This window comes from Suncus etruscus, chromosome 14 (genome assembly GCF_024139225.1).
Source record: "Suncus etruscus isolate mSunEtr1 chromosome 14, mSunEtr1.pri.cur, whole genome shotgun sequence".
In the NCBI taxonomy this organism is placed as follows: Eukaryota; Metazoa; Chordata; class Mammalia; order Eulipotyphla; family Soricidae; genus Suncus; species Suncus etruscus.
Window position 1 is genome coordinate 26,839,001 of NC_064861.1, and position 26,437 is coordinate 26,865,437.

Here is a 26,437-nt window from a genome sequence, read left to right on the forward strand (position 1 = left end):
CCAAATAAAATAACCACCAAATTTATAAACTCAGATACTTCTGATATTATACTTCTGTTTGCTCATCCTTCATTTTCCAATTCACTTATTGCAGATAAGGGTGACTGATAGTGGAGATCAACAGAATAGATTAGAATATTCTGAGACTGGTCCTCAGGTATCTGATCAATTTAATCTTTGAGAAAAGGAAAAAAATACCAAGTGCATCAAGGAAAGCATCTTCAACAAGTGATGTTGGGAAAACTGATCAGCTACATGCAAAAAAATTGAACTCAGGGACCAGCGATAGCACAGCAGTAGGGCATTTGCCTTGCATGCAGCTGACCCAGGACAGATGGTGGTTCGAATCCCGGCATCCCATATGGTCCCCCGAGCCTGCCACGATTTCTGAGCACAGAGCTAGGAGTAACTCCTGAGCGCCGATGGATGTGACCCAAAAAACAACAACCACAACAAAAAATTGAACTCATACGTCTCTTTAACACCACGCATAAAAGTCAAATCAGAGGGCTGGAGAGATAGCACAGTGGAAGGGCGTTTGCCTTGCATGTGGCTGACCTGGGACGAACCCGGTTCGATTCCCGACATCCCATCTGTTCCCCCCCAGCCTGCCAGAGATGATTTCTGAATGCAGAGCCAGGAGTGACCCCTGAGCTCCGCTGGGTGTGGCCCAGAAACCAATCAATCAATCAATAATCAATCGATAAAGAAAAAAATGTCAGGGGCCAGAGCAATAGCATAGCGGTAAGGCGTTTGCCTTGCATGTGGCCAATACAAGACGGACCCGGTTCGAATCCCGGCATGCCAGGAGCAACTTCTGAGCACAGAGCCAGGAGTAACTCGAGCGCCACCAGGTGTGACCCAAAAAACAAAAACAAAAACAAAAACAAGTCAAATCAAAATGGAGTAAAGACCTGGATATCAGAACTGAAACTATAAGATACATAAAGGGGCTGAGGCTAAAGGCATCTTCAAAGGTCAAACACCATTGGCCAAGCAAGTGGAAGAAAATATTAACAAGTGGAACTATATTAAACTACGGAGCTTCTGAACCTCAAAGGAAATAGTGACTAGGATAGAAAGACTGGTGTACTGATGAAGGGTGGTATACATTATATAACTCTAACTCAATTATGGACCATTTGTATCCATGGTATCTAAAGTAATTTAAAAAAAAAAAGGTGGCTGATGGTGAGCACAGTATACCCCTTAAATCTCGAGATGAAAGGTGGAGCCCAACCCTAATTGGACACCCAACACTCACTTATATTGGGATAATTCAGACAACACCCAAGCCCAAAATTCACACCTTTAAGACATTAAAATGGGAAGGAAGAACTAGGAACCCAGCCAGACATGGGTAGAAACAGAAAACTCCATGGAGAGTGTGTCCAGATGAGATCATTTAAACTCATTTAGGTTCAAAAGAGGTGGAAAAAAACGACATTAATCTAAGGAGTTGCTGTAATTACTCGCTCTTACTCAGTTCCCCACTGTATCTAGATTCTAGAGCTACCACATCCCCCTTGTGGTCATGCGGAGTATTTGCCATATTTATTGTGTTGTTATGGGGTTGTTGTTTTGTTTTTGTTTTTACATTTTATTTCATTGGAACCATTGTGATTTACAAAGTCCTTCATATTTGGATTTCAGGCATACAGTGAATCAGGGCCAATCCTACCACTAGTTGCCAGATTTGTTTTAAAACTTCAATCACAGGTTTCACAGAACTCTGGTTAGGCGCCCTTAATTTGATACCATTTGAGGGGACAGGGGGTTGAAAAAAAATACCATTTGATCCCAGGATTCTTTCTCTTTACATTTTACAGTTTTCACTTGAGGGGAAAAATAGCCCTTTTACAAAACCAGTTAAAAGAGTAGAAGTGAGAAGAATGCAGTTACCATACTCCAGCTATGCCTTCCTCCCCATCAGATACAAACAAGGAGGTAAAAGTTCTACTTCCATTTTGCTTCAATGTTTAATGAATTTTCATTCAGTTCTATGTTCCTTTGACTCCTGTGTCACTTTAGCATGCACAATACCACAAATAGGTGGGCATTAACCTGCAGCTCTCATCATTTCACAAAAATCAGCCTGAAGAAATTTGAAAGAGAAGGGACATGATAGAGCACTTAAAGGGCTGAGTACATGATCTGTACACATAAGGTTGGGGTTGCGTTGCATCTTGAATATTGTAAGGTGTCCCCTCAGAGGTTACTGAGCCAGGGTAGCCCCTGAATACCAACCACTTCATGTGGGGACATCTGCTCCTCTCCCTCTATAACAGGGGTCTTCAAACTATGGCCCACGGGCCACATATTGTATTTATTCCCATTTTGTTTCTTCACTTCTAAATAAGATATATGCAGTGTGCATAGAAATTTGTTCATAATTTTTGTTTTTACTATAATCTGGCCCTCCAACAGTCTGAAGGACAGTGAACTGGCCCTGTTTAAAAAGTTTGAGGATCCCTGCATAACAAAAGTCAAAAACTGGAGCCGGAGAGATAGCTCAGCGGTAGGGCATTTGCCTTACACGAAGCCGATACAGGACTGATGGTGGTTCAAATCTCAGCATCCCAAATGATCCCCGAGCCTGCCAGGAGTGATCGATTTCTGAATGCAGAGCCAGGGGTAACTCCTGAGCGCTGCCAGGTGGCTCACCACCAAAAAAAAAAAAAAAAAAGAAAAAAAGAAAAAAAGAAAAGAAAAGAAAAGAAAGAAAAAAAGAATTGGGGCTGTGAGATAGCATGGAGGTAAGGTGTTTGCCTTTCATGCAGAAGGTCATTGGTTCGAATCTCAGCATCCCATATGGTCCCCTGAGCCTGCCAGGAGCAATTTCTGAGCGTGGAGCCAGGAGTAACTCCTGAGCGCTGCTGGGTGTGACAAAGAAAGAAAAGAAAAAGAAAGAAAGAAAGAAAGAAAGAAAGAAAGAAAGAAAGAAAGAAAGAAAGAAAAGAAAGAAAGAAAAAGAAAAAGAAAGAAAAAAGAAGAAAAAGAAAAGAAAGAAAGAAAGAAAGAAAGAAAGAAAGAAAGAAGAAGAAAGAAAGAAAAAAGAAGAAAAAAGAAAGAAAGAAAGAAAGAAAGAAAGAACAAGTAAAAAAGTATATGGAAGTCAGAATTTCTTAATTTCATAACTTTCTTGACATAGCATACTTCATTCTTTTTTGTTTTTGTTTTTGTTTTTGTTTTTGTTTTTGGGCCACGCTCAGGAGTTGCTTCTGGCTATGTGCTCAGAAGTTGCTCCTGGCTTGGGGGACCATATGGGACACCGGGAGATCGAACCGCGGTCCATCCAAGGCTAGCGCAGGCAAGGCAGGCACCTTACCTTTAGCGCCACCGCCCGGCCCGCATACTTCATTCTTGTTGAATAGGTGCTACATATCCCGTATTTACTAATCCTGAGACCTAGGAAGGCACCAAGTTTAAAAAGACCCTAACTGCCTGAAGATTTTGTGTGTGTGTGTGTGTGTGTGTGTGTGTGTGTGTGTGTGTGTGTGTGTGTGTGTGTGTGTGTGTGTGGTTTTTGGGTCACACCAGGCAGTGCTCAGGGGTTATTCCTGGCTCCAGACTCAGAAATTGCTCCTGGCAGGCACGGGGGACCATATGGGACACTGGCACCGGGATATGAACCGATGACTTCCTCCATGCTATCTCTCCAGCCCCTGCCTGAGGATTTTTTAAAAGCTGTCTGCTATTACAGGAACTTTTTCAAAGCATTCTGTACTCGCAGAGAGGATGTTTGAAAAAAAAAAAAAAAAAGTACCACCTCTAAGAACAAAATTATGAAAAAATAACCTGTACTCACAGGCATTAGCCCTGAAAAAAAAACTTGGTGCCTTCCTAGGTCTCAGGAATTGTTAAGGGGTGGGGGGGTGTAGCAAATGGTCTACTCCCTAGTGTTAGAAATCAAACACTAGGCTTCTTCATGCTTTGCATGCACCAATCCTAAGTGCCATCTCCCTGCCCCTTTTTCTAAAAAATATAAAAATGGGAAGAAAAGGAGCTTAAGAAGAGCTTAAGCGATAGCACAGACGTAGAGCGTTTGCCTTGCACGCGGCTGACCCAAGACGAGTCCACAGTTCGATTCCCAGGGTCCCATATGGTACCCCAAGCCTGCCAGGAGTGATTTCTGAGCGCAAAGCCAGGAGTAACCCCTGAGCATAATTGAATGTGGCTTAAAAAAAAAAAAAAAAAAAAAAGAGTTCAAGTAGCAAAGCACATGTCTACCAACCTAGGCAACCCTGATTTCAATGGCAGAAACAGCAATGTTGGTTGTGACCCTAGTAGCTCCAGGCACTCTATTAAGAAATGGTTGGCCCGCACTGCCTGCCGAAACACCACCGGGGGAACAGTTCGGTCTCACTGCTATCCCCTCCAGATGAAAAAATCCACATGAAACTGGAGACAGCAGTTTAAAAAAAAAAATCACAGAATGTCTTTTTATTTTAAAAAAAATCACACAATATCTATTATTTTTCTTAAAACCATAGATTAGTGAGACTATTCTGCATCTATCTATCTCCCTCTGACTTATTTCACTCAGCGTAATAGATTCCATGTCCATCCATGTATAGGAAAATTTCATGACTTCATCTCTCCTGACGACTGCATAATATTCCACTGTGTATATGTACCACAGTTTCTTTAGCCATTGAAGGGCATAGTCTCACTCATCTATGGGTTTTAAGAAAAATAAAAGACATTCTTGCAATAATTTTCAGAGACGAAAGAGAGGAGGGCTGGTAGGTCCAGCCCACTACATGAAGCTCACCACAAAGAGTGGTGAGTGCACTTAGAGAAATAACTACATTGAGAACTATCATAACCATGTGAAAGAATGAGGGAAGTAGAAAGCCTGTTTGGAGTACAGGCGAGGGTGGGGTGTGGAGGAGGAAGATTTGGGACATTGGTGATGGGAATGTAGCACTGGTGAAAGGGGGTGTTCTTTACATGACTGAAACCCAACTACAGTCATGTTTGTAGTCAAGCTGCTTAAAGATATTAATAAAAAATAAAAAAATAAAAATCACAGTCTTCATCCTGGCAACCAATGCAAGCAAGGATTGAACTAGGCCTGTGGAGTCTCCATAAACCCCAGAAAAGCCTGGAAAAAAAACCAGAAACCAGTTATTTTTTTTTGAGATTTTGCACCCAATTTTGCATCAAATGTCTAATGTGGTCGAAATATTGTATGAACTAATGACTGCCCGAGATTCCTGTGGTGTAGCACGAATGCCTATCTTATGCCTGCCCATCTGGATAAATTTCAAATCACTGCAATAACACGGGCCGACAATGAATAATAGTCGGATCAAAGCAAGGAGGCTCAAGGGCGCGAAATTTCAGGCAGCAAAGGTGCACAACAAGATGGCTCCATCCCCAGAACGCGCGTGGAAAGAGAAAGTCAAAACGCTGCGACCCAGCAACACGCCCGGGAGCGCTCAAGGCATCTGATCACGTGAGCAGAGATGCCCAATGAGAGAGCAGAACCGAAAACACCAGCCCGCTTTCCGCCACTCCCGGCGCGCATGCGCGCCAGGAACCTTGCGTGGGGCGTGAGCTGCGCAGACTCCGCAGGCCCCGCCCCTCCAGCAACTGACGCAAGGAAGCTAATCACTTTGCAATTTCTCCCGTGTGACCTTGAGTCTTGCCTGCCGCTGAGGACCGGGGCTGTCCAAGATAATGCCTGTATACCTTTTCCGCACTCTCGCCTCTCAGGAAGCCTAGACCTACCTAATTCCTACGAAAAGAGCATTTTTCCAAGACATCATAACACTTTGAAGAAAGTATTAGCCATTTCCTCCAACTCCAGGAGCTGCAGATAGAGGTTTCTGATCAGGCATTACAGAGGGCACCTCAGCGGAAGCACGGTCCTCCGGGTCGCGGCGTCTAAGCCCCGCCCTCCACCCCACGTGGTTGGAGGTTTCCCGAAGCGCCGCCACCGCCGCGCAACGCAGCTCGGTGCTGTCCGATCGCTGGTGTGCTCTCTGGTCCCGCCGCCGTCCAGCCGCCATGATCAGCGCCAGCCGAGCCGCGGCAGCCCGTCTCGTCGGCACAGCAGCCTCCCGGGGCCCCGCGGCCGTTCGTCACCAGGTATGGAGCTTGCCCGGCCTGCGAGGGGCTCTCATGGCCTTGGGCAGGCCGCGCGTCCTTAGGGGTCAAAATGAACCGCGAGGGGTCGGGACGTGCGGAAGGGAACGGGCCTTTTGCAATCAGGCGCTGATTGCGGTACAGGGCAGGATTTAGGGGTTTGCGACTTGTTTCCAGCTTGCTGAGTCATCTCCCACCAGGTAAGGAAGGGGTAGTAGCGGGCCTGACACTGACAGTTGGTTCTGTAGCTGGGGGCGCTTGTTTGGCTTGGGGGGCGATGGACTCGATCTGCAGGGAAGGAGCAGCTGCATTGATTTTTTTTAATTGCATCTGCAAAGGACACCTGCCCTTTTCCCAGTCCTACGACCCCGTTGTTGCTTTGAGGAAGGGAAGGAAGAAAAGTCCCGTCCCCCCCCCCCCGGTCATACGTCCAAAGTCACATTCAGATTTTTTCTGGCTAGGAAAACATTTATGTAACTTATTCCATGATTTTTGGCGTTTGGCTCCCGTCTTTTGTACGTCAGAAAGGGAGTAATCGTCTTATTAAAGTTAAACGTGCAGACCTTTTGGTTTTACAAAACGTGAGTTGTGTACTGTCGTCATGCACTGGAACAGGGATAAGGAGACATGGTGGGAGTCATCTGGATGTTATGTTAGTTAACGGAAATCTTTGATCCTAGACTGGAAGCGCTCCTGAAAATGTTCTCCAAATGTATTTTAACGGTATTTCTGGTAGCCTTGACCCTTTAATAATTGCTTGGCAAGGTGACTGGAAACATCTGAACACCTTGAATACAAGCCCACCATACACAGAAGTAGAACTAAGGTATCTAGGGTGTTCCTGGCAAGGAAATTGAGAAGCATCTGAGTAGTGATATAAATGCAGTAATTCTCCATCGGGGGTATTTGTGGGTTGTAGTTTTGCTTGCTACAGCTTGGCTTCTAAGGAAGTTGATGTCTGTCACGGTGGCTTGGAGACTAAACGTCCTACAATGCCAGAAAACTGTCGTGCCCACCTTCCCCGCCCCTGCAAAGAACTGACTTTAAGTCTGTTAGTGCTAGGGCGAAACTATTGATGATAAGAGATAGCAGAGATACCTCTTGTAATGTGTAAGAGGGCTGCTGGTCTACACCCAGTGTTGTTCAGGGTCATTCGTGGCAGTGTTAAGGCTGTAGACCAAGGCCAGAGCGATAGCACATATCGGTAGGGTACTTGTCCTGCATGCAGACAATCCTGGATAGACCCAAGTTCGGTCCCTTGGAGGATTTCTGAGTGCAGAGCCAGGAGTAACCTTCGAGCACTGTGGGTGTAGCCCAAAAACAAAAAAAGAAAAAAGGCTGTAGTAGAGCATTGCATAGGGCTGCATGGAAGACTCATGCTTTGCACCTTAGACTATTTGTCCATCCCAATTCCAGATAACTTGTATCTGTATATTATATGTGTATGTGTATATTTAATTATTTGACTTACTTGGGAAATAAAATTTTGCTATGAACTTAATGTTTTTTTTCCGAGTTGAGTATGTATGACCACTTATATGTGAAATGTCTCGAACTTTCATGTATTCAGAATAATAATCAGAACAAACCTAAGGTTTCCTATGTAATTGACGTCTTTTTTTTTTTTTCTTTTTAGGATAGTTGGAATGGCCTTAGTCATGAGGCTTTTAGAATTGTCTCAAGGCGGGACTATGCGTAAGTATCATTTTGTTTCCTTTTGAGATATATTAAACCCTAAAATACAAAGTCATTAATTTGAAAGGATATATGGGCACCTTTGTTCATTAGAGCACTTGATACGATAGCCAATTTAAGGAAATAATGCCTGAATATGAATGGATCAAAAAGGTTTTCACGTGCACACCACTATGTATTACATACAATAGAATACTGTGCAGCTGTAATGGGGCAAGGAGATTGGTATCAGCCATTTACTCTGAGACAGATGAAAACTCTAGTCAGTGGTTCTCAAACTATGGCCCGCGGGCCACATATTGTATTTGTTCTCGTTTTGTTTCTTCACTTCAAAATAAGATATTTGCAGTGTACATAGGTATTTGTTCATATTCTTTTGTTTTTACTATAGTCCAGCCCTCCAACAGTCTGAGGGACAGTGAACTGGCCCCTGTTTGAAAAGTTTGAGGACCAGGGCCGGAGAGATAGTATGGAGGTAAGGCCTTTGCCTTGCATGCAGAAGGATAGTGGTTCGAATCCTGGCATCCCATATGGTCCCCCGAGCCTGCCAGGAGCAATTTCTGAGCACAGAGCCAGGAATGACCCCTGAGCACTGCTGGGTGTGACCCAAAAACAAAAAAAAAAGGAAAAGGAAAAGTTTGAGGACCACTGCTCTAGAGGATATGCTAAGGAAATTTAGTCATAAAGAAGGGAATAGTTAGAGAATGGTGTCACTCATGTGGGACTTAAAAATATGCACAAAGCAGGTAGCAATAAAGAGCTACAGGCAACACAGAACTAATCCACAAAACTGAGTTGAGGGGAGGGAGGGAAGGTGCATATCTGGCTATGGGTGTGGGTTAGAATTATTTACATGAGGGGTCTTCATTAACAGTACGTAAATCCATAGTGTCTCAAAATAAAATCGTGATAGACCTAGTCTGGTAAAAAGTATTCCCATAATCATTGGTGACCACACAAAGATAACAAGCTGTAATTTTGTTTTAAATGTCTTCTTACAGGTCAGAAGCAATCAAGGGAGCTGTTGTTGGTATTGATTTGGGTACTACCAACTCCTGTGTAGCAGTTATGGAAGGTAAACAAGCAAAGGTGAGCATAATTGAAAGCCGTGGGTGGTATTATGTAGCGCCAATTTAGAATTCTTTGTTCCTAGCTAAGGGCGGCTTAATGGGCTGCTTATAACATTTTTAAGACATTCTGAATTTTGTGCTTAGTTTTATGATGTTATAATGCATTTGATTTCTCAGAATAACTGGACTTGAGAAGTAACAGACTCAAGCAACTATGTGTTTGGTTTGAGCATCTGTGGTGCCCGGCATGGAACACATGCAGGACAAAAGTCCTTCCCCTTATATTAGTCACTCTGGCCCCTGCAGCAAATTATTTGTTTTGTACATGGTCTGTCAGGGTACATGATTCATCATGTACCTGGTGGGTGGCAGGGGAAACCCAAAGCTACTCGGGACTGTTCCCAGCTCTGGGCTAGGGGTTGTATTCCTTGGCAGTAAAGAAGTGCTCCCAGTGTTGCCCAGGGGACCCCTTGTAGCGCTGGGATCAAATGAGGTCTGCTTTGTTTTTTATTTTTATTGATTGATTGATTGATTGATTGATTTTTGGACCACACCTGGCGGTGCTCAGGGGTTACTCCTGATTATCTGCCCAGAAATAGCTCCTGGCAGGCACGGGGGATCATATGGGACGCTGGGATTCGAACCAACCACCTTAGGTTCTGGATCGGCTGCTTGCAAGGCAAACACCACTGTGCTATCGCTCCGGCCCCAGATATTCTAACCTCTATCTCCAGTAATAGATTAACATTCTTGGAGCAGAAAAACGTGCTTGTTAGAACTTTTTGATCATTTATATAATTAGCTTTTATTTGTGTCTTCGGTGACTTAACAGGAAGACACTACTAAATAATTAGAACTTTCTTCTCTCTGTTGGGAGTTGTAGGTGCTAGAGAATGCGGAAGGTGCTAGAACAACCCCATCAGTCGTGGCCTTTACAGCAGATGGTGAACGACTTGTTGGCATGCCAGCCAAACGACAGGCAGTCACCAACCCAAACAACACTTTTTATGCAACCAAACGTCTCATTGGTCGGCGATATGATGATGCTGAAGTTCAGAAAGACATGTGAGTGATTATTATGTAATATGGGACAAAGAAAAGAATCTTACTAGAAAGATTATTGAGATATCTTGTCTGATTTTACACTTAATGATGAGTACAACCTGATTTTGTCAAGGGTATTTCCTTCCACCAAAATTTTTTTTTTTTTTTTTTTTTTTTTTTTTTTTTTTTTTTTTTTGTGGTTTTTGGGTCACTCCCGGCAGTGCTCAGGGGTTACTCCTGGCTCCATGCTCAGAAATTGCTCCTGGCAGGCACGGGGGACCATATGGGACGCTGGGATTCGAACCGATGACCTCTTGCATGAAAGGCAAACGCCTTACCTCCATGCTATCTCTCCAGCCCCCTCCACCAAAATTTATTTGCACCCTCACAGTAGTGTATGCTGTGTACTGATATATATATATATATGAAAGTTGGGCTAATCACTTCTGAACTATGTAAGTTAATGTTAAACCCAAAACATATAATTTTGTGTTTGCGTGTGTTTAGGTTGTGCTATTTATAATGTGCTGTTTATCAGTGCTTCATTCTACCTCCTTGCCAAATAATATTCTATTGTATGAGTAGGTGCTACGTTGTTTGTCCACTTATTGGGAAAAGGGCTGCCCTAACAAAACTGGATGACACATAGAGCTATGCTGCCTGTCAGTACTTTACCTCCTGGTAAATGTGTCAGCATATTTGGGGGGATGTAGATTTTATTAATGGATTTTTTAGGTCATTGATAATTCATTTTTCGACAGTGTCTGCATAAAATATTGGGGGACAGAGAAGATTGTTAGGTTTCAGAGCTAATATAAGTCATGTGTAATGCATTGCCCCACACTATCACTTGTGTGCCCACCTCTTTTCTATGGGCCTTCTCTACAACTTTTTTAAATTTAGAGGTCTTTGGATGAGGGGTTACATGCTAATGATTGCTTTATTTTGTGGGCTTTTTGGGTAGAGGCATATACTTCTGTGGTTAGAGATATCTCCTGGTGGGCTAAGTACCATTTGGGATTCTGGGGATCAAACCTGGGTCAGACATGAGAAAGGCAAGCACCTGTTGTATTGTCTCTCAAGCCTCTTTGTATGGGCTTTTGTTTTGAGGTGCCTCCAGTGTTTGGGGAACCATCTTCTCAGTCCTCTTAGCGATTTCTCCAGCCCATTGCTTTCTAATGACACTCAAACAGAGTTCAATGATTTTAATTTGTTAGCCAGATATCTCTTGGTTTAGAGGGTTAATAATCGAGGTATAGGGGCCGGAGCAATAGCACAGCAGTAGGGCATTTGTCTTGCGTGCTACTGATAGGAAATGGACTCGGATTCAATCCCCAGCATCCCATATGGTCCCCTGAGCCTGCCAGGAGCAATTTCCGAGCACAGCCAGGAGTAACCCCTGAGCGCCACTGGGACGGCCCAAAAAACAAACAAGCAAAAACGTCAAGGTATAAAGTAACCTTATTGTGGAAAAGTTACACTAACATAGTCTTTTAAATAAAATAATTTTTGTCTTTCAGTAAAAATGTTCCTTTTAAAATTGTTCGTGCCTCCAATGGTGATGCCTGGGTTGAAGCTCATGGAAAACTCTATTCTCCAAGTCAGATTGGAGCTTTTGTCTTGATGAAGATGAAAGAGACTGCAGGTGAGGAGCTTTAGTTTAGAAAATCCAAAAAACTTGAATGATTCCTCTTAGATAACTCTTTTTGAAGCCCCTGTGTGCCTTACATGAATTCATGAATTAGTTAGTGGCTTTCTTACAGAAATGCTAGGAAAGACTAATTTGTTTGCTCTTGGCCTTCCTCTATACATTGAATATATTTTATAGATATTCCTTAAAATGTCTTTGACACTTTAAATATCTTAACATTTTCCTTAAGGGAATATGGTGGGTATTGATTAAAATTATAAAGATTTTAGGTTTTTGATTTGGGCCACACCTAGCAGTCTTAGGGTTTTACTCCTGGCTCTGCATTTAGGAATCACTTTATTTTTTGGTTTTTGGGTCACACCCAGAGGCACTTAGGGGTTACTCCTGGCTCTACGCTCATAAATTGCTCCTGGCAGGCTCGGGGGTCCATATGGGATACTGGGATTCAAACCACCGACCTGCATGCTATTTCTCTGGCCCCAGGAATCACTCTTTGCTGACTTGGGGGACTATATGAAATGCCAGGGGTAGAACCTGGGTCAATTGAGTGTGAAGCAAGTGCCTTACCTGCTGTACTATCTCTTTGGCCCTGGTTGGTTGGTTTTGGTTTTTGGGCCACACCGGCAGTGCTTAGGGGTTGCTCCTGGCAGGGTTGGGGGCCCATATGGGATGCTGGGAATTGGACCCAAGTCAGCAACATGCAAGACAAATGCCCTACTACTGTGCTATCGCTCAGGCCCAGGCCCAACTTTGAGTATCATTAATTGGGGTGTTTTCTAGCAAGGTTTTTATTTGGGGGTCACACCTGGCAGCACTCAGGGGTACTCCTGGCTTTGTGCTCAGAAATTGCCCCTGGAAGGTTCGGGGGACTATATGGGATCCTGAGATTCAAACTGGTATCTGTCCTATTTGGCCACATGCAAGGTAAATGCCCTGCCGCTGTGCTATCGCTCCAGCCCCTTGAAAGGTTTCTAAATGCTGAAAAATAGATTGAAGGTATTCTGAATCAGAGTAGTTATTGCAGTTTTGTAGTTACTTTTTCTTTTCTTTTCTTTTTTTTTTTGGTTTTTGTTTTTGGGCTATACCCGGTGACTCTCTGGGGTTACTCCTGACTAGTGCTCAGAAATCACTCCTGGCTTGGGGGACCATATGGGATGCCTGGGATCATTCGTCCTGGATCAGCCAAGTGAAAGGCAAACGCCCTACCACTGCACTATCACTCAGCCCCGATACTTTTATACTTTTTCATCTAACAGGTTCCTATGAAAAAATTTCACTCTTTAATTTGTTTTACAGAGAACTACTTGGGGCATGCAGCAAAAAATGCTGTGATCACTGTTCCAGCTTATTTCAATGATTCTCAAAGGCAGGTAAGTTCAGTTAGCAGTTAACTTTTTCCCTGAACCTGACAGGGTTCAAACCGGGTTCAAACCCAGGACTCCTTTCTATGTCCCCAATTGTTTTGCTCTCTCCAGCTTCAATTAACATGGGTACTTGGGACATACAAGTGGAAAATGTTTACTTGCTTTTTCTTTAGGCCACAAAGGATGCAGGACAGATATCTGGACTAAATGTGCTTCGAGTGATTAATGAACCTACAGCTGCTGCTCTGGCCTATGGTCTGGACAAATCAGAAGACAAAGTGTAAGTTTCTGCAGTAAATGTCATCTGCAATGAGACTTAAATTTAAGTAACAGTAAAATATTTTGGTTATCGTACTGAAAATTCAGTGACAATTCCATACCACCTTGACTTTTTTTGTTTTTTTTTGGGGGGGGGGAGTGGGCCACACGTGGTGGTGCTCAGAAATCGCTCCTGGCTTGGGGGATCATAAGGGACGCTGGTGGATGAACCACAGTCTGTCCTAGGTTAGTGTGTGCAAGGCAAACACCCTACTGCTTGCGCCACCACCCTGGCCCCCCACCTTGACATTACTTAAGGCTATGTTTTTTGTTTGATTTTTTTTTTTACCCTTTCACAAATGTACTGGCATTTATTCCCCCCAAAAAATGGTAGCATACTAGCAATTTTGCTTTAAAAGTGAACTTAAAGTGTGGCTTCTAAAGTTTGATCCCCAATATATGGTCCCCTGTATACTCCTGGAGTGAGCCCTGAAGGCTGCCGGATATAGTACAAAAAAAAAACTAATTAAGCCAACAAAGTTGAAATAATTTCATTGACGTTGTATCTGTTTTACTTAGAATTGCTAATATTTGGGTGTGTTTTTTTTTTTTTTTTTTTTTTTTTTTGGCACAGGTGGCCAATTAAGAGACCCAGTCCTCCTACATGTAACATTCATTCAGTTAGGTCCGTTATCTCAGGCTCTGTGGTAGTATATTAATATGCCAGTTAGGAACAGATTACATGGTTGTGTGTGGGGAATAGCCACTTTATGTGTTATTGAAATATTACAGGCTTAAAAAAAAAGAAATATTACAGGCTTGTGATAGGTTCATTGTGATAGATTTGTACCTTAAAGTTTTTTTTTCCTGGGGTTAGAGTGATAATACAGTGCATTTGCCTTGCATACCGCTGACTGGGGTTCAATCCTCGCATCCCATATGGTTCCCCCAGGCCTGCCAAGAGTGATTTCAAAGCAAATTCAGGAGTAACACCTGGTGTGACAAAACAAAACAAGATTTTTTTTCCTCTTTTTCTAGCATTGCTGTTTATGATTTAGGTGGGGGAACTTTTGATATTTCTGTCCTGGAAATCCAGAAGGGGGTATTTGAAGTGAAGTCCACCAATGGAGACACTTTCTTAGGCGGTGAAGACTTTGACCAGGCCTTGCTGCAACATATTGTGAAGGAGTTCAAAAGAGAGGTGAGTGACTGGTGTGGTTAATACATTGACCTACAGATACTAAGGCTTTTTTGGCTTAGATTGATGTTTGATTTGTTTATAATTTGTCCTCTATATAGAATACTGAAAGAGGTGGTTTAGTGTTTTTTTTTTTTTTGTTTTTGTTTTTTTGTTTTTTGCTTTAATTTTAGTGATGTTGGGGCCAGAGTGATAGCAGAGCAGTAGGGCATTTGCCTTGCATGAGACCAACCCAGGACCTACAGTGGCTCAATTCTCGGCATCCCGTATGGTCCCTGAGCGTTGCCGGGTGTTACACAAAAATAAATAAATAAAAATTGGTTGTGTTCAGGAGAGTTGTTTATGGCACTGCAGTTAACTTCATGGGTGAGTTAATATAGCAAAATATTGTAGGGTTGGTTTTTTTTTGTTTTGTTTTTCGGGCCACACCTATTTAATGCTCAGGGGTTATTCATGCTATCACCCAGCGCCAGCAGGAAATCTCTTAAAGCCCAAGGGTCACAGCAGAGCAGCCAGGTTGAAACAGGAAAGTCTTTGCCTCCTGCTCAGCATGCAGTAAGCTGGTAAAAGTAACTACTGAGTTATCCCCTTATTTTTTAGATAGAATCTATAGTTGTAAAGAAGTGAAATTAATTCAGCCCTATGTTTCAGGCACATTAATCTTTTTTTTTTTTTTTTTTTTTTTTTTTGGTTTTTGGGCCACACCCTGTGACGCTCAGGGGTTACTCCTGGCTATGCGCTCAGAAGTTGCTCCTGGCTTCTTGGGGGACCATATGGGATGCCAGGGGATCGAACTGCGGTCCGTCCTAGGCTAGCGCAGGCAAGGCAGGCACCTTACCTCCAGTGCCACCGCCCGGCCCCCACATTAATCTTTTTTAAAATAGGCTTTCTTCTCCTCCACATAAGTTTTTTAATATAAAATCTAATTGATGATTATTTATAAAGATAGGGGTTTTGTTTTGTGTTGTTACAGAGCATTTTTAAAATTCAAAGTGTGTTCATGTCTTTGCTAATTCTAGTATGATCTGCCTTCACTTTTAGACAGGAGTTGATTTGACCAAAGACAACATGGCACTTCAGAGGGTTCGGGAAGCCGCTGAGAAGGCTAAGTGTGAGCTGTCTTCCTCTGTGCAGGTGAGAGAGACAAATCAATTCAAGCAGTGATTTGTTGTTGTTGTTTGTTTTGGGTGGATAGATGGGTGTTTTGTTGGGGACTGAATGTGGGACCTTCATATGAAGTAGGCACTTTTGGATGGTTTTGTGTGGTGTTTTGGGTTTTTTGCTTGTTGGTCTACTACTAGTCCTCAGTAGTCACTACCAGTAGTACTCGGAGCCAAACATAAAACCCAGGGTTCCAGAATGCAAAGCGTGTGCTTTCAGCTCTCTCAGCTGTCTCTGATTCAAAACAATTGGTTTATAAATTTAGGCTAGCAGTGTGCAAGAGCTATTATTCTGAAAATACTCGGAGATAAGGACTGTTTGTTTACGTGAGTCTATATCTGTTTTTGGATCACCAGTCTAAAAAGTGAGCTATAAAACCTGACTGAGGATTGGGTTTTGTATCTCTGGGCATTGGATTTGTGTGCTATCTGTTTAGACTGCTTTGCTTTGGCTAAACCACTAAAATAGTCATCAAAGCATGTTAGGTCTGGGTTAGATACACTGAGAGAAATAAAATATCTATCTGGGTTCACTGGTGGCAGCAGGAAAACAGGGCATAACTAGTTGAATTGGTTTGTTTGATCTCCCACAGTGGGTTGGTTTGGTTTGAGGCTATTTACTCTTAACTATGCCAGGGCTCAACCTGGGACGTATGCATACAGACAGAGCCCAATGAGCCAGCCCTGATAATCCACAGAGATTTGGGGCTGCACCTAGATGTGCTCTGGACCTACACCTGGCACTCAGGGATGGAAGTGGCATGTGCCCTACCCCAGTTGTACTTTCTCTTATGCATTGGTGTGAATCTTACTTTAATAGAGTGATGGGAAGAAAGGTTAGTGCTTTTCTTCATGTGCTGTAGGCCCACGTTAGATCCTTGGTGCATATAGTTTCCTGTGTTCCTTCATCAGCACCACTGAATGTGGCAGGTCACATGGAACCAGAAAGCAGTGTCAGGGCTTGGGGAGATGATAAATGTAATAGAGGCATGTCTAGCATGCACCTGACACCACCTGGCCTCCCTGCTTTTTTGCAGACTGATATCAACTTGCCGTATCTTACTATGGATGCTTCTGGACCCAAACATTTGAACATGAAGCTGACCCGAGCTCAGTTTGAGGGAATTGTCACTGATCTAATCAGGAGGACCATTGCACCTTGCCAGAAAGCCATGCAAGATGCAGAAGTCAGCAAGAGTGATATCGGAGAAGTGATTCTAGTTGGTGGCATGACTAGAATGCCTAAGGTATGGACTAAGGAATGCATAGCAATAGGAAACCAGCACATTATTTTCTTGGGAGAAATAGCTTATATTGTATAGGTTAGTACTCCTATTACATTTCAATATTCTATTACATGTCTTCAATGGAGATTTGTGCAATGATGCTTATTAACACATCATTCTTTAAAAAAATGTGTAGAAAACTAATAACTGAGCATAAAACCTGTTGAAGATGCAATTCTTTGTTATGGCTTAAATAGAACTATCTTGTGCCTTGGTATAATGGGGTGGGAGGACTATAGGGGATCATAGAAAATGAACCCAGATTGGTCACTTTTAAGTGACCTACCCTCTGTACTCTCTCCAGCATTAATGTTTTATTTTGGAGGTCATGGGATTAGGAACACCAGCACATGATTAGAAAAGAAGGGAATATCAACCCGGTGGATCAAGTGGTTATCTTTATGTTTTTTATATATATATAGGTTATCCCATATGCTATTCAAGTAACTTTTCAAGTATTAGTAAAATAATGACAATAAAATAAATAACAGTATTGGTAAAAAAAAAATACTAAAAACAGAAGAAAATATTAAAATACTCTTCACTAGCACCTGTATTGTAAAAGATTGAGGAGGGAGGGAAGTGGCACACCCAGCTGTGCATAAGGCTAACTCATAGCTAAGTGTTTAGTGATAATTCCTGGAAGACAGGATCAATCTGGGTGGCAGGCATTAGCCAGAGTACTATTGCTCCAGCTCCCTAGCCCCCCACATCCTTTATGTTAGTTTGTAGTCTAATTCTAGATTCCCTTGTTTTGCATTCTTTCTAATTTCATGTTTTACGGGTGAACAAACAGCATCAATATGTGTGCACGTGTTATGTTGAGAACATTCAATCATGCAGTACCAACAAACTCCAGACCTACTGCATATGCCACATGTGTTAAGCTATCTCTTACCTCTTTCCCAAGTATACAAGGGCTATGAAAAGAGGTGCAGTTCCAAATGTTCTTGGACTTGAAGTAAACGTTCCTGAGATTTAGTGGTGTTTTATAAAACTAATGTATTTCTCTGCTCTTGAACTGATTAGGTGGCTGTCTCTTTTTTTCCTTGATGGGTCAGGTTCAGCAGACTGTGCAGGATCTATTTGGTCGAGCCCCAAGTAAAGCCGTCAATCCTGATGAGGCTGTGGCCATTGGAGCTGCTATCCAGGGAGGTGTGTTGGCTGGTGATGTTACAGATGTGCTGCTTCTGGATGTCACTCCCCTGTCACTAGGCATTGAGACTCTGGGAGGTGTCTTTACTAAACTTATTAACAGGAACACCACAATTCCAACCAAGAAGAGTCAGGTAAGAGTCACCTCCTCTCCCTTTTCTGTAAGGGATGTTGAATGCTTCACTTTTTGTTTTCCAAGCCATTGTTGTTGACTGTGGGTAATAAGAAACTTATGTTTTGATCTTCTTTGTTTCTGGAAATGTTCTTTTCCTGTCGGTTTAGTATAATTATCATATAGGAAAGATAGCAGTAATTGTTCCACATAGGAGTAAATTAAATTGCCCAAAGGAGCCTTACTATTTGTGATTGAATTTCTAATTTCCTAGTCTGTTCCTCAAAGTCAATAACATGAATACCTTATCTGTAATTGTGGTGGTCTTGGGATACTACCCAGGACTATTTGGATCACAGTTTTCGATAAAGATCCAAGATCACAGTTTTGGATTAAGAATTATTTCCTAACTTGCCCAATTTTGTCTTTTTTGTGAGATATGAGTGTTGCTGTATTTGTGCAGTGATGTATTGTCAACACATCATTCTGAAGAAAGTATGTGGTGATTTCCTGTGACTGAGCACAAAATACATGCTCTTGGTTTTTGCCAAGTGAGCATATTTCATGCTTTTTTTTTTCTTAAGGCCTTCTGCTAATTTGCATGTGCATAATGCATTTGCTTAGATGAAACAATAACTATTGTATTCACTTGTTATGCCAACCCTACTCTTGTTTCTTACAAAAACAAAAACTTTGTTTTGAATTCCCTGTACATTGACTCTCAGAATTAAGATTTACGATTTGTGTGAGAGGTATAATTTAATCCATCTACCAATTCAGGATATTTCCTCCTCCTAGGTGTTCTCCACAGCTGCTGATGGACAGACACAAGTGGAGATTAAAGTGTGTCAGGGTGAGAGAGAAATGGCTGGAGACAACAAACTTCTTGGACAATTCACTTTGGTAAGTATTTTGTTCCTCTTGGATTTTTTTTTTCTCCCCTTTACTCTAAAGTTAAACTGTAAGAGCTGGTGTAGCCCAGTCCTCCTTCAGTTTAATAATGCTCAATGATATCCTAATTACTTGTAAGTTGTGGGTTACATAATTGAATGTGGGAGTCAAGAAAACTTTGACATGATCAAAAATTTCTAAATGTGCAACAACCAAAAATTAATTCAGAATTAGCCATCTGATGAGTCTGAAATATTTCTGCAGCGTGTGTCCCAAGTTCCATTTCTTTTTTTTTTGGGGGGGGGGGGCGGCCCAACCGGTGGTGCTCAGGGGTTACTCCTGGCTGTCTGCTCAGAAATAGCTCCTGGCAAGCACGAGGGACCATATAGGACACCGGGATTCAAACCAACCATCTTAGGTCCTTGATCGGCTGCTTGCAAGGCAAACACCGCTGTGCTATCTCTCCAGGCCCCCAAGTTCCATTTCTGGAACAAAAGGATGTCAAGTGGGAAAAGTTATTTATTTGTTGGGTTTGGGCTGTCTCTGCTTGAAGGATCATTCCTGATAGTACTTGGGACCAGCCATATGTGGTCCCAGATCCAAATCCAGATCAACTGCTTGCAAGGCAAGTGCTATCTCTCTTGCCCCAAGGGGGAAAGTATTAAGCCCTGGGCTGTTAACAAACTCCCTAATACATAAAATGCTAAACACACACGGATATTTTTTTTTTTTTTTTTGTGGTTTTTGGGTCACACCCAGCAGTGCTCAGGAGTTATTCCTGGCTCCATGCTCAGAAATTGCTCCTGGCAGGCATGGTGGACCATATGGGATGCCGGGATTCTAACCGATGACCTTCTGCATGAAAGGCAAACGCCTTACCTCCATGCTATCTCTCCGGCCCCAATTTCTATATAGCTTAGTTCAGCCTTTGCCTACTTGAACACTTTATTTGTTGTGTTAGGAACTTGAGAAATACAAGACAGGGCGGGCTCTTGGCCTTGCATGCTATCAACCTAGGTTCAATTCCCAGCATCCGGTATGTTCCCCTGATCCTGCCAAAAATGATTCCTGAGTGACACCTGTTATGGCCCAAAAGGCAAAAAAATTCAATACCCAAGAAATATTTATAAATGTTAATTCGGAGAAATGAGTGTCTGTTGACTTTAAAAGTCATTTGTCACTTTTACCTTTGTAGGTAAGCCAAGTTTTTTCAGGGTGTGGGTGGATGGAAGGAGTTGAGGTATATAAGGATACATGCTTAAGTGAGAACACAGGCTTTTCCTGAAAGAACCTCAATTCTTAGTCCATAATGCTTATTAGTTGTTGGTGAGACGAACAGTGAGGAAGATGGGTTTTGTTCACTATGTCCCCAGGTATTACAATTTCTTGCATTAGTCAACTTTAATGGCTGAGCCTTATTTTAGGTTGCCAAAGAATCATACTTCATGTTTAATTCATATAGGTATTACTTGTTCCTACCGGGAACATCTGCTCCAAGAAGAATGAATTGTAGAGGAATAGGGTGGGGGACACAGGTGGAGAAATAGCATAGCAAGGTAGGGTGTTTGCTTTTATACATGACCAACCTCGGTTTGATCCTAGCATCTCAGATAGTCCCCTGAGTACGGCAGAGAGTTGCCCAAAGACTGAATTTTGAGTATAGTGTGCTTAAGTGTTTTATGAAAGGCAATTACATCTGAATATTTGTTTTAGGTTGGAATTCCTCCAGCCCCTCGAGGAGTCCCTCAGATTGAAGTTACATTTGACATTGATGCCAATGGGATCGTGCATGTTTCTGCCAAAGATAAGGGCACCGGGCGTGAACAACAGAGTGAGTGTATTTAAAGGCTACAAGAATTAAATCTGGGACCTTAAAGTTTTTTGTGTTGGGAATAGAGCCTCTTTGAGCATCTCAACTCCCCAGCTCCAATATTATCCCTTCTGCTTTGGAGGTAGTATGTTTTTTTTTTGTTTTTGTTTTTTTTTTTGTTTATGGGACACCAGGGGTTCGAACCGTGGTCCGTCCAAGGCTAGCGCAGGCAAGGCAGGCACCTTACCTCAAGCGCCACCGCCCGGCCCCTAGAGGTAGTATTTTTGGTTTGGGTTTTTCCATTGTTGTTTTGGGGCCATGTCTATTGGTACTCAACACTTACTACTTGAACTGCATTCAAGGATCATTCCTGGCAGGCTGGCAGGATTTGGGGAATCATGGGATGCTGGGGATTGAACCTGCGTCAGTCACATGTAAGGTCTGCCCACTGTTGGTACCTCCCAGGCCCCAGACTTTTGAACTTACTTCCATGTCATTACATAGTTACTTCCATGTCATTTCCTCCCTAGACTTTTTCTATAATCTAAGTTGTATCTTTTTTACCTTTATAGTATCTCAGTTGTCAGATTCACAGTAACTGAGAATGAGCGCCCCTGGATTACTTGTCAATTTCAAATCCCCAGTTTCCTTCTTATACTAGTACAACAAGGCATACCTCTTCTAGTTAACAATCAAGTCTGGCTATTCTGGCTATTATACAGAAGGAAGCATTTTGTCTGGAAACTAACTAGATGCCTTCTTTCCGTTGTAGTTGTGATCCAGTCTTCTGGTGGTTTAAGCAAAGATGATATTGAAAATATGGTTAAAAATGCAGAGAAGTATGCTGAAGAAGATCGGCGAAAGAAGGTAATTAGTGTTTATCTTTTCGAGGAGAAAAGTGGAAATGTGGACTTGTATCATTGATCTTATGTTTTTTCTGACTCATCTGGTGAGTTTTTTTTTTTTTTCATACTTTTGTGTGAAATGTGTTTCTTTTTCTCAGTACTATATCAAAGTTCCATTTTAGTTTTTGGGTCACACCTGGTTGCACTCAGGAATTATCCCTGGCAGTATGCTCGGAAATCATTCCTGGCAGGTTTGGGGGGACCATATGGGATGCCAGGAATTGAACCACCATCTGTCCTGGGTTGGCCATGTGCAAGGCTACTGCTGTACTCTCTCTTCGGCCCTTCAAAGTTTCATTTTAGAAAATCTAGCTAATATACTTTTTTTTTTTTTTTTTTTTGGTTTTTGGGTCACACCTGGCAGTGCTCAGGGGTTACTCCTGGCAAGCTCAGGGGACCATATGGTATGCCGGGATTCGAACCACATTCCTTCTGCATGTAAGGCAAACACCCTACCTCCATGCTATCTCTCTGGCCCCTAATATACTCTTAAATGATAGCATCAGGTCATGGTGATTTATTTCTTGCTATTTCAGTTAGTATGTTGTAGTAATCAGATAATCAGCAAAGTGGTTGAGGAGTTGTCTTTCATAATATACTTCTAATTCCTCTTAGGAACGAGTTGAAGCAGTTAATATGGCTGAAGGAATCATTCATGACACAGAGACAAAGATGGAAGAGTTTAAGGACCAGTTGCCTGCTGATGAGGTAAACTGTTTTTTAACTAAGTCAAGGAAATAAGGGACATTGCCACTTTCTTTTTCTACATAGGAATTTAATTTTTTTAATTATGTATTTAGTAGTACACATGATGAGAAAAGTAACACAGTGGGAAAACTATTGTTTTGTTTTGTTTTGAAGTGCAACAAGCTAAAAGAAGAGATTTCCAAAATGAGGGAACTCCTTGCACGAAAAGATAGTGAAACAGGAGAAAACATAAGGCAGGCTGCATCTTCTCTTCAACAAGCGTCACTGAAGCTCTTTGAAATGGCATACAAAAAGGTACAGGGATTCAAAGGTGTTTTGACTAGTAATATATTGTTTCTAACTTCATAACTGTTTTTGCTTACTGTCATTGGTGACTTCTTTACACAGCCATTTACGATACTGGCATTATTAGAGAAATAGCCTTCTTGGCTACTTTGAGAGGGAGAGAAAGATAAAAGGCAAGGGGTAACAAAAACTACCAGTAGTGTCTAAAAGCCAGAATATCATAGGTGAAATAATGACTGCCTTATTTTCAGTTTATCAGAGATAACATACTGTCCAGTCTGCAAATATTAAATCTGAGTGGTTTTAAAATATTTTCTTAACAGATGGCATCTGAGCGAGAAGGCTCTGGAAGTTCTGGCAGTGGGGAACAAAAGGAAGATCAAAAAGAAGAGAAGCAGTAATTGCTGTGAACTTCGGAGCTGAAAGGACAGCTCCAAATTATGACGCTTGGGAGTGGAGACTTACTGAGCAGAGCTGAGCAAACATCAATTCTTTACTGTATTTTTGCAGTATTCTACCAATAATTCAATTTAGTGACCATTAGTTAATGACCATCTTAATGATTGATCATTTCAGCAGTACGAAGTTCACGGTGTTTTGTCCTAACTTATCATTTTCCAGTTATATGCAAAAAGGGAAGATGAATTATTGATCATTATAAAGACTTAACATTGTTTTGTGCTGAAGTAGCTATATTTTCAAGGGGTGAAACCTGCACAGCAGTGTAGGTAGGTAGCCAAAATCCTGGAATTGCCGGCAAGCATGTCTTTCTAGTTGAGTATGTATACCATGCCAGCCTGTATATACATGAGATTATTAATCTGAGGCCTTGCAGGCAAGCCAGTATGCCATGTTCGGAGTAGAGAAGGAGCTAGATCAGTGAAAAGCAAAACTATTTATGTTAAGTACAGCTTCTCAAAAAAGGTAACGGAGCTCAACTTTTCTAGCTACCTTCACACCTATTTGACAACTGTATCCTTGATGATTCTTTCTGATCCATTCTGGATTTTTTTTAAATAAACATTAAAAGAACTATAATCTTTTGTTTGTTGAATTGTTTGCAATTCAGCTTTAAAAGGTACTGGGTGGGGGTGAAGCAGTGGCACAAGCGCTAAGACATCTGCCTTGCACACACTAGCCTAAGATAGTCCGCAGTTCGATCCCCCGGCATCCCATATGGTCCCCCAAGCCAGGAGTAACCCCCCGTGTATCACTGGGTGTGGCTGAAGAAACCAAAAAAAAAAAAGGTGTTGTGAAGTGGTAGTACAGTGAGTATAGATAGCATTTGCATAAGCAGTACTACCAAGTACAGGTATGGTTCAATGATTCCTGGTTAGTTTTTAGTTTGGGGGTTACTCATGTATCAAACTGGGATTGCCCACGTATAAGGCAAACACCCCTACCCATTGTATGATTGCTCCAGCCCCAGTTCCTGGGTGTTTTTCTTTCTTGTTTTTTTGGCTCACACCCATTGGCACTCCTGGCTCTGCTCACTCGTTCCTTTCAGGCTCGGAACCATATGGGATGCCGGGAATTGAACAGGTGTGTGTCTGGTGTTGGTCCCTACTGCTGTGCTATACCCCACTTTTTTTTTTTGGTTTTGGATCACACTGAAGCTCCCTATGCGCTCAGAAATCGCTTCTGGTTTGGGGTGAGGATATGGAGCGCCAGGGGTGGAACCCAGGTCCATCCAGGGTCAGCCACATGCAAAGCAAACGCCTACCACTGCACTATTGCTTGCCTCCCCCCTTTTAATTATTGCTACTCCTTAGTTTGGGGTGTTGAAACTCCAGGCCTCTTATCAAGCATGAAAATGAACTAATCTGGGCCCGGAGAGATAGCACAGCGGTGTTTGCCTTGCAAGCAGCCGATCCAGAACCTAAGGTGGTTGGTTCGAATTCCAGTGTCCCATATGGTCCCCCGTGCCTGCCTGCCAGGAGCTATTTCTGAGCAGACAGCCAGGAGTAACCCCTGAGCAATGCCGGGTGTGGCCCAAAAACCAAAAAAAAAAAAAATGAACTAATCTAACTCTAAGAAGAATATCCACCTATATGATTGGCTTAAAACGAAGCATGTTGGGGTGGTAGCATCACTGTAGGGCATTTGCCTTGCACAAAGCTGACTTGGGGTGGGCCCAGGTTCAATTCCTGGCATTCCATATGGTCCCCAAGCCTGCCTGGAGTAACCTGAGCACCACCATGTGTGGCCCATGTGAGTCAACAGTACCAAGAACCAGGCTCCATAGTTGCACTTTCCATCCTTAGAAAGTTGTTTTTCTGAAATTCTGCTGTAGATTAGTTTTGGTGGTGGAAGAACATGCCCTGCAGTACTCAGGGGCTACTACCAGCCCAATGCTTTAGGCCAGGGGTCTTCAAACTTCGGCCCGCTGATCCGGCCCGACAGCAGCGAGCGCTGTTTGGTTGCCAAGATACCTGCCAGCATATACACTCAGTGTATATCCAAATATCAGAAACCATGCACTCAAAATGGTAACCATCTGTGGTAGCACTTATGCCTGTGAACAGACTTTTTCAAGAATGAAACATCTGAAATCTCCAACCAGATCAAGATTAACTGATGCCTATTTGCATCACTTGTTACGGCTGGCAGTGACAAATATGGAACCGGACATTGACCATCTCTTTAGCCAAAAGCAGGCCCACAGTTCCCATTGAAATACTGGTGCAGGCCCGGAGAGATAGCACAGCGGCGTTTGCCTTGCTAGCAGCCGATCCAGGACCAAAGGTGCTTGGTTCGAATCCCGGTGTCCCATATGGTCCCCCGTGCCTGCCAGGAGCTATTTCTGAGCAGACAGCCAGGAGTAATCCCTGAGCACCGCCGGGTGTGGCCCAAAAACCAAAAAAAAAAAAAAGAAATACTGGTGCGTGATCTTTTTATTTATAAGTGGTTTTCATTTTATTTATATAAGATATGTGCAGTGTGAGTAGGAATTACTAGCTCATATAGTCCAGCCCTCCAGCTCTCTAAGGGACCATAATCCGGCCCCCACTTTAAATAAAGTTTGAAGACCCCTGCTTTAGGCCATTCCTAGTGGTCCCCAGAATCATGAGATGCTGGAGATTGAATATACTGAGTTACTTACCTAGCTCCTGATAACTAACAAAAGGATGTCAGCTGAACTTCCGCACTTGAAAATCACCCTTGGAAGCTTTCTTGCAATCCTAAGGCCATGAGTTAAATCCTTTGTGCTCCTAGTATAAAGCTCAACCAGTACCTCTATTATTTGAGAACTTCCTAAATGCTCGAACTCACTGATCAGGGGATGACCCCCAATGAACATGTCAGCACCACAGCAACCTAACAAGCACAACCAAATGACTGAACCCCCTCCCTAATTAATGCAGCTAGTGGTGTTTTTTTTTGTTTGTTTTTTGTTTTTTTTTAGCAGTCTTCTGGATCCTCCCTTCCCTCTCAAGTCTTATTGTGGTTTTTACTCTTGCTGGAAGTATCCCCCACCCCCAAGATTCCCATCTGGCTCATTTCTCAACATTTTTTTAATATTTTACTTTTTTGCAGTACTGCTGATCAAAACCAGGCCTCAAAGAGCCAAGTAAGTTTATGTAAAGACAAGTATTCTTTTTTTTTTTTTTTTTTTGGTTGTTTGGGCCACACCCGGCAGTGCTCAGGAGTTACTCCTGGCTGTCTGCTCAGAAATAGCTCCTGGCAGGCACGGGGGACCATATGGGACACCGGGATTTGAACCAACCACCTTAGGTCCTGGATCGGCTGCT

At 42.6% G+C, this 26,437-nt stretch overlaps 1 protein-coding gene and 2 non-coding genes across 3 annotated transcripts; all 3 read left to right on the forward strand.

Annotated features, from left to right (window-relative positions):
• Positions 1-5,913: 5,913 nt before the first annotated feature.
• HSPA9 (heat shock protein family A (Hsp70) member 9) lies at positions 5,914-23,723 on the forward strand. The gene is made up of 17 exons (XM_049786003.1): positions 5,914-6,096; positions 7,730-7,788; positions 8,790-8,877; positions 9,742-9,923; positions 11,423-11,547; positions 12,850-12,923; positions 13,091-13,197; positions 14,214-14,376; positions 15,415-15,507; positions 16,571-16,780; positions 17,881-18,108; positions 18,885-18,989; positions 20,691-20,808; positions 21,560-21,654; positions 22,308-22,400; positions 22,554-22,694; positions 23,009-23,723. The coding sequence occupies exons 1-17, from the start codon at positions 6,016-6,018 to the stop codon at positions 23,084-23,086; spliced, it is 2,040 nt and encodes a 679-aa protein (XP_049641960.1). The 5' UTR covers positions 5,914-6,015; the 3' UTR covers positions 23,087-23,723.
• On the forward strand, positions 16,910-16,975 carry LOC126029308 (small nucleolar RNA SNORD63). The gene has a single exon (XR_007502929.1). It is a non-coding gene; the product is annotated as a small nucleolar RNA SNORD63 (small nucleolar RNA).
• Positions 18,544-18,611, forward strand: LOC126029307 (small nucleolar RNA SNORD63). The gene has a single exon (XR_007502927.1). It is a non-coding gene; the product is annotated as a small nucleolar RNA SNORD63 (small nucleolar RNA).
• Positions 23,724-26,437: the final 2,714 nt, after the last annotated feature.

Bases quoted from the DNA above. Each gene is read 5' to 3' on its own strand.
- HSPA9 (XM_049786003.1), top strand. From the start codon at position 6,016: ATGATCAGCGCCAGCCGAGCCGCGGCAGCCCGTCTCGTCGGCACAGCA. The intron at 13,198-14,213 runs GTAAGTTTCTGC...CTCTTTTTCTAG, and splicing joins GACAAATCAGAAGACAAAGT to CATTGCTGTTTATGATTTAG. The intron at 21,655-22,307 runs GTAATTAGTGTT...AATTCCTCTTAG, and splicing joins AAGAAGATCGGCGAAAGAAG to GAACGAGTTGAAGCAGTTAA.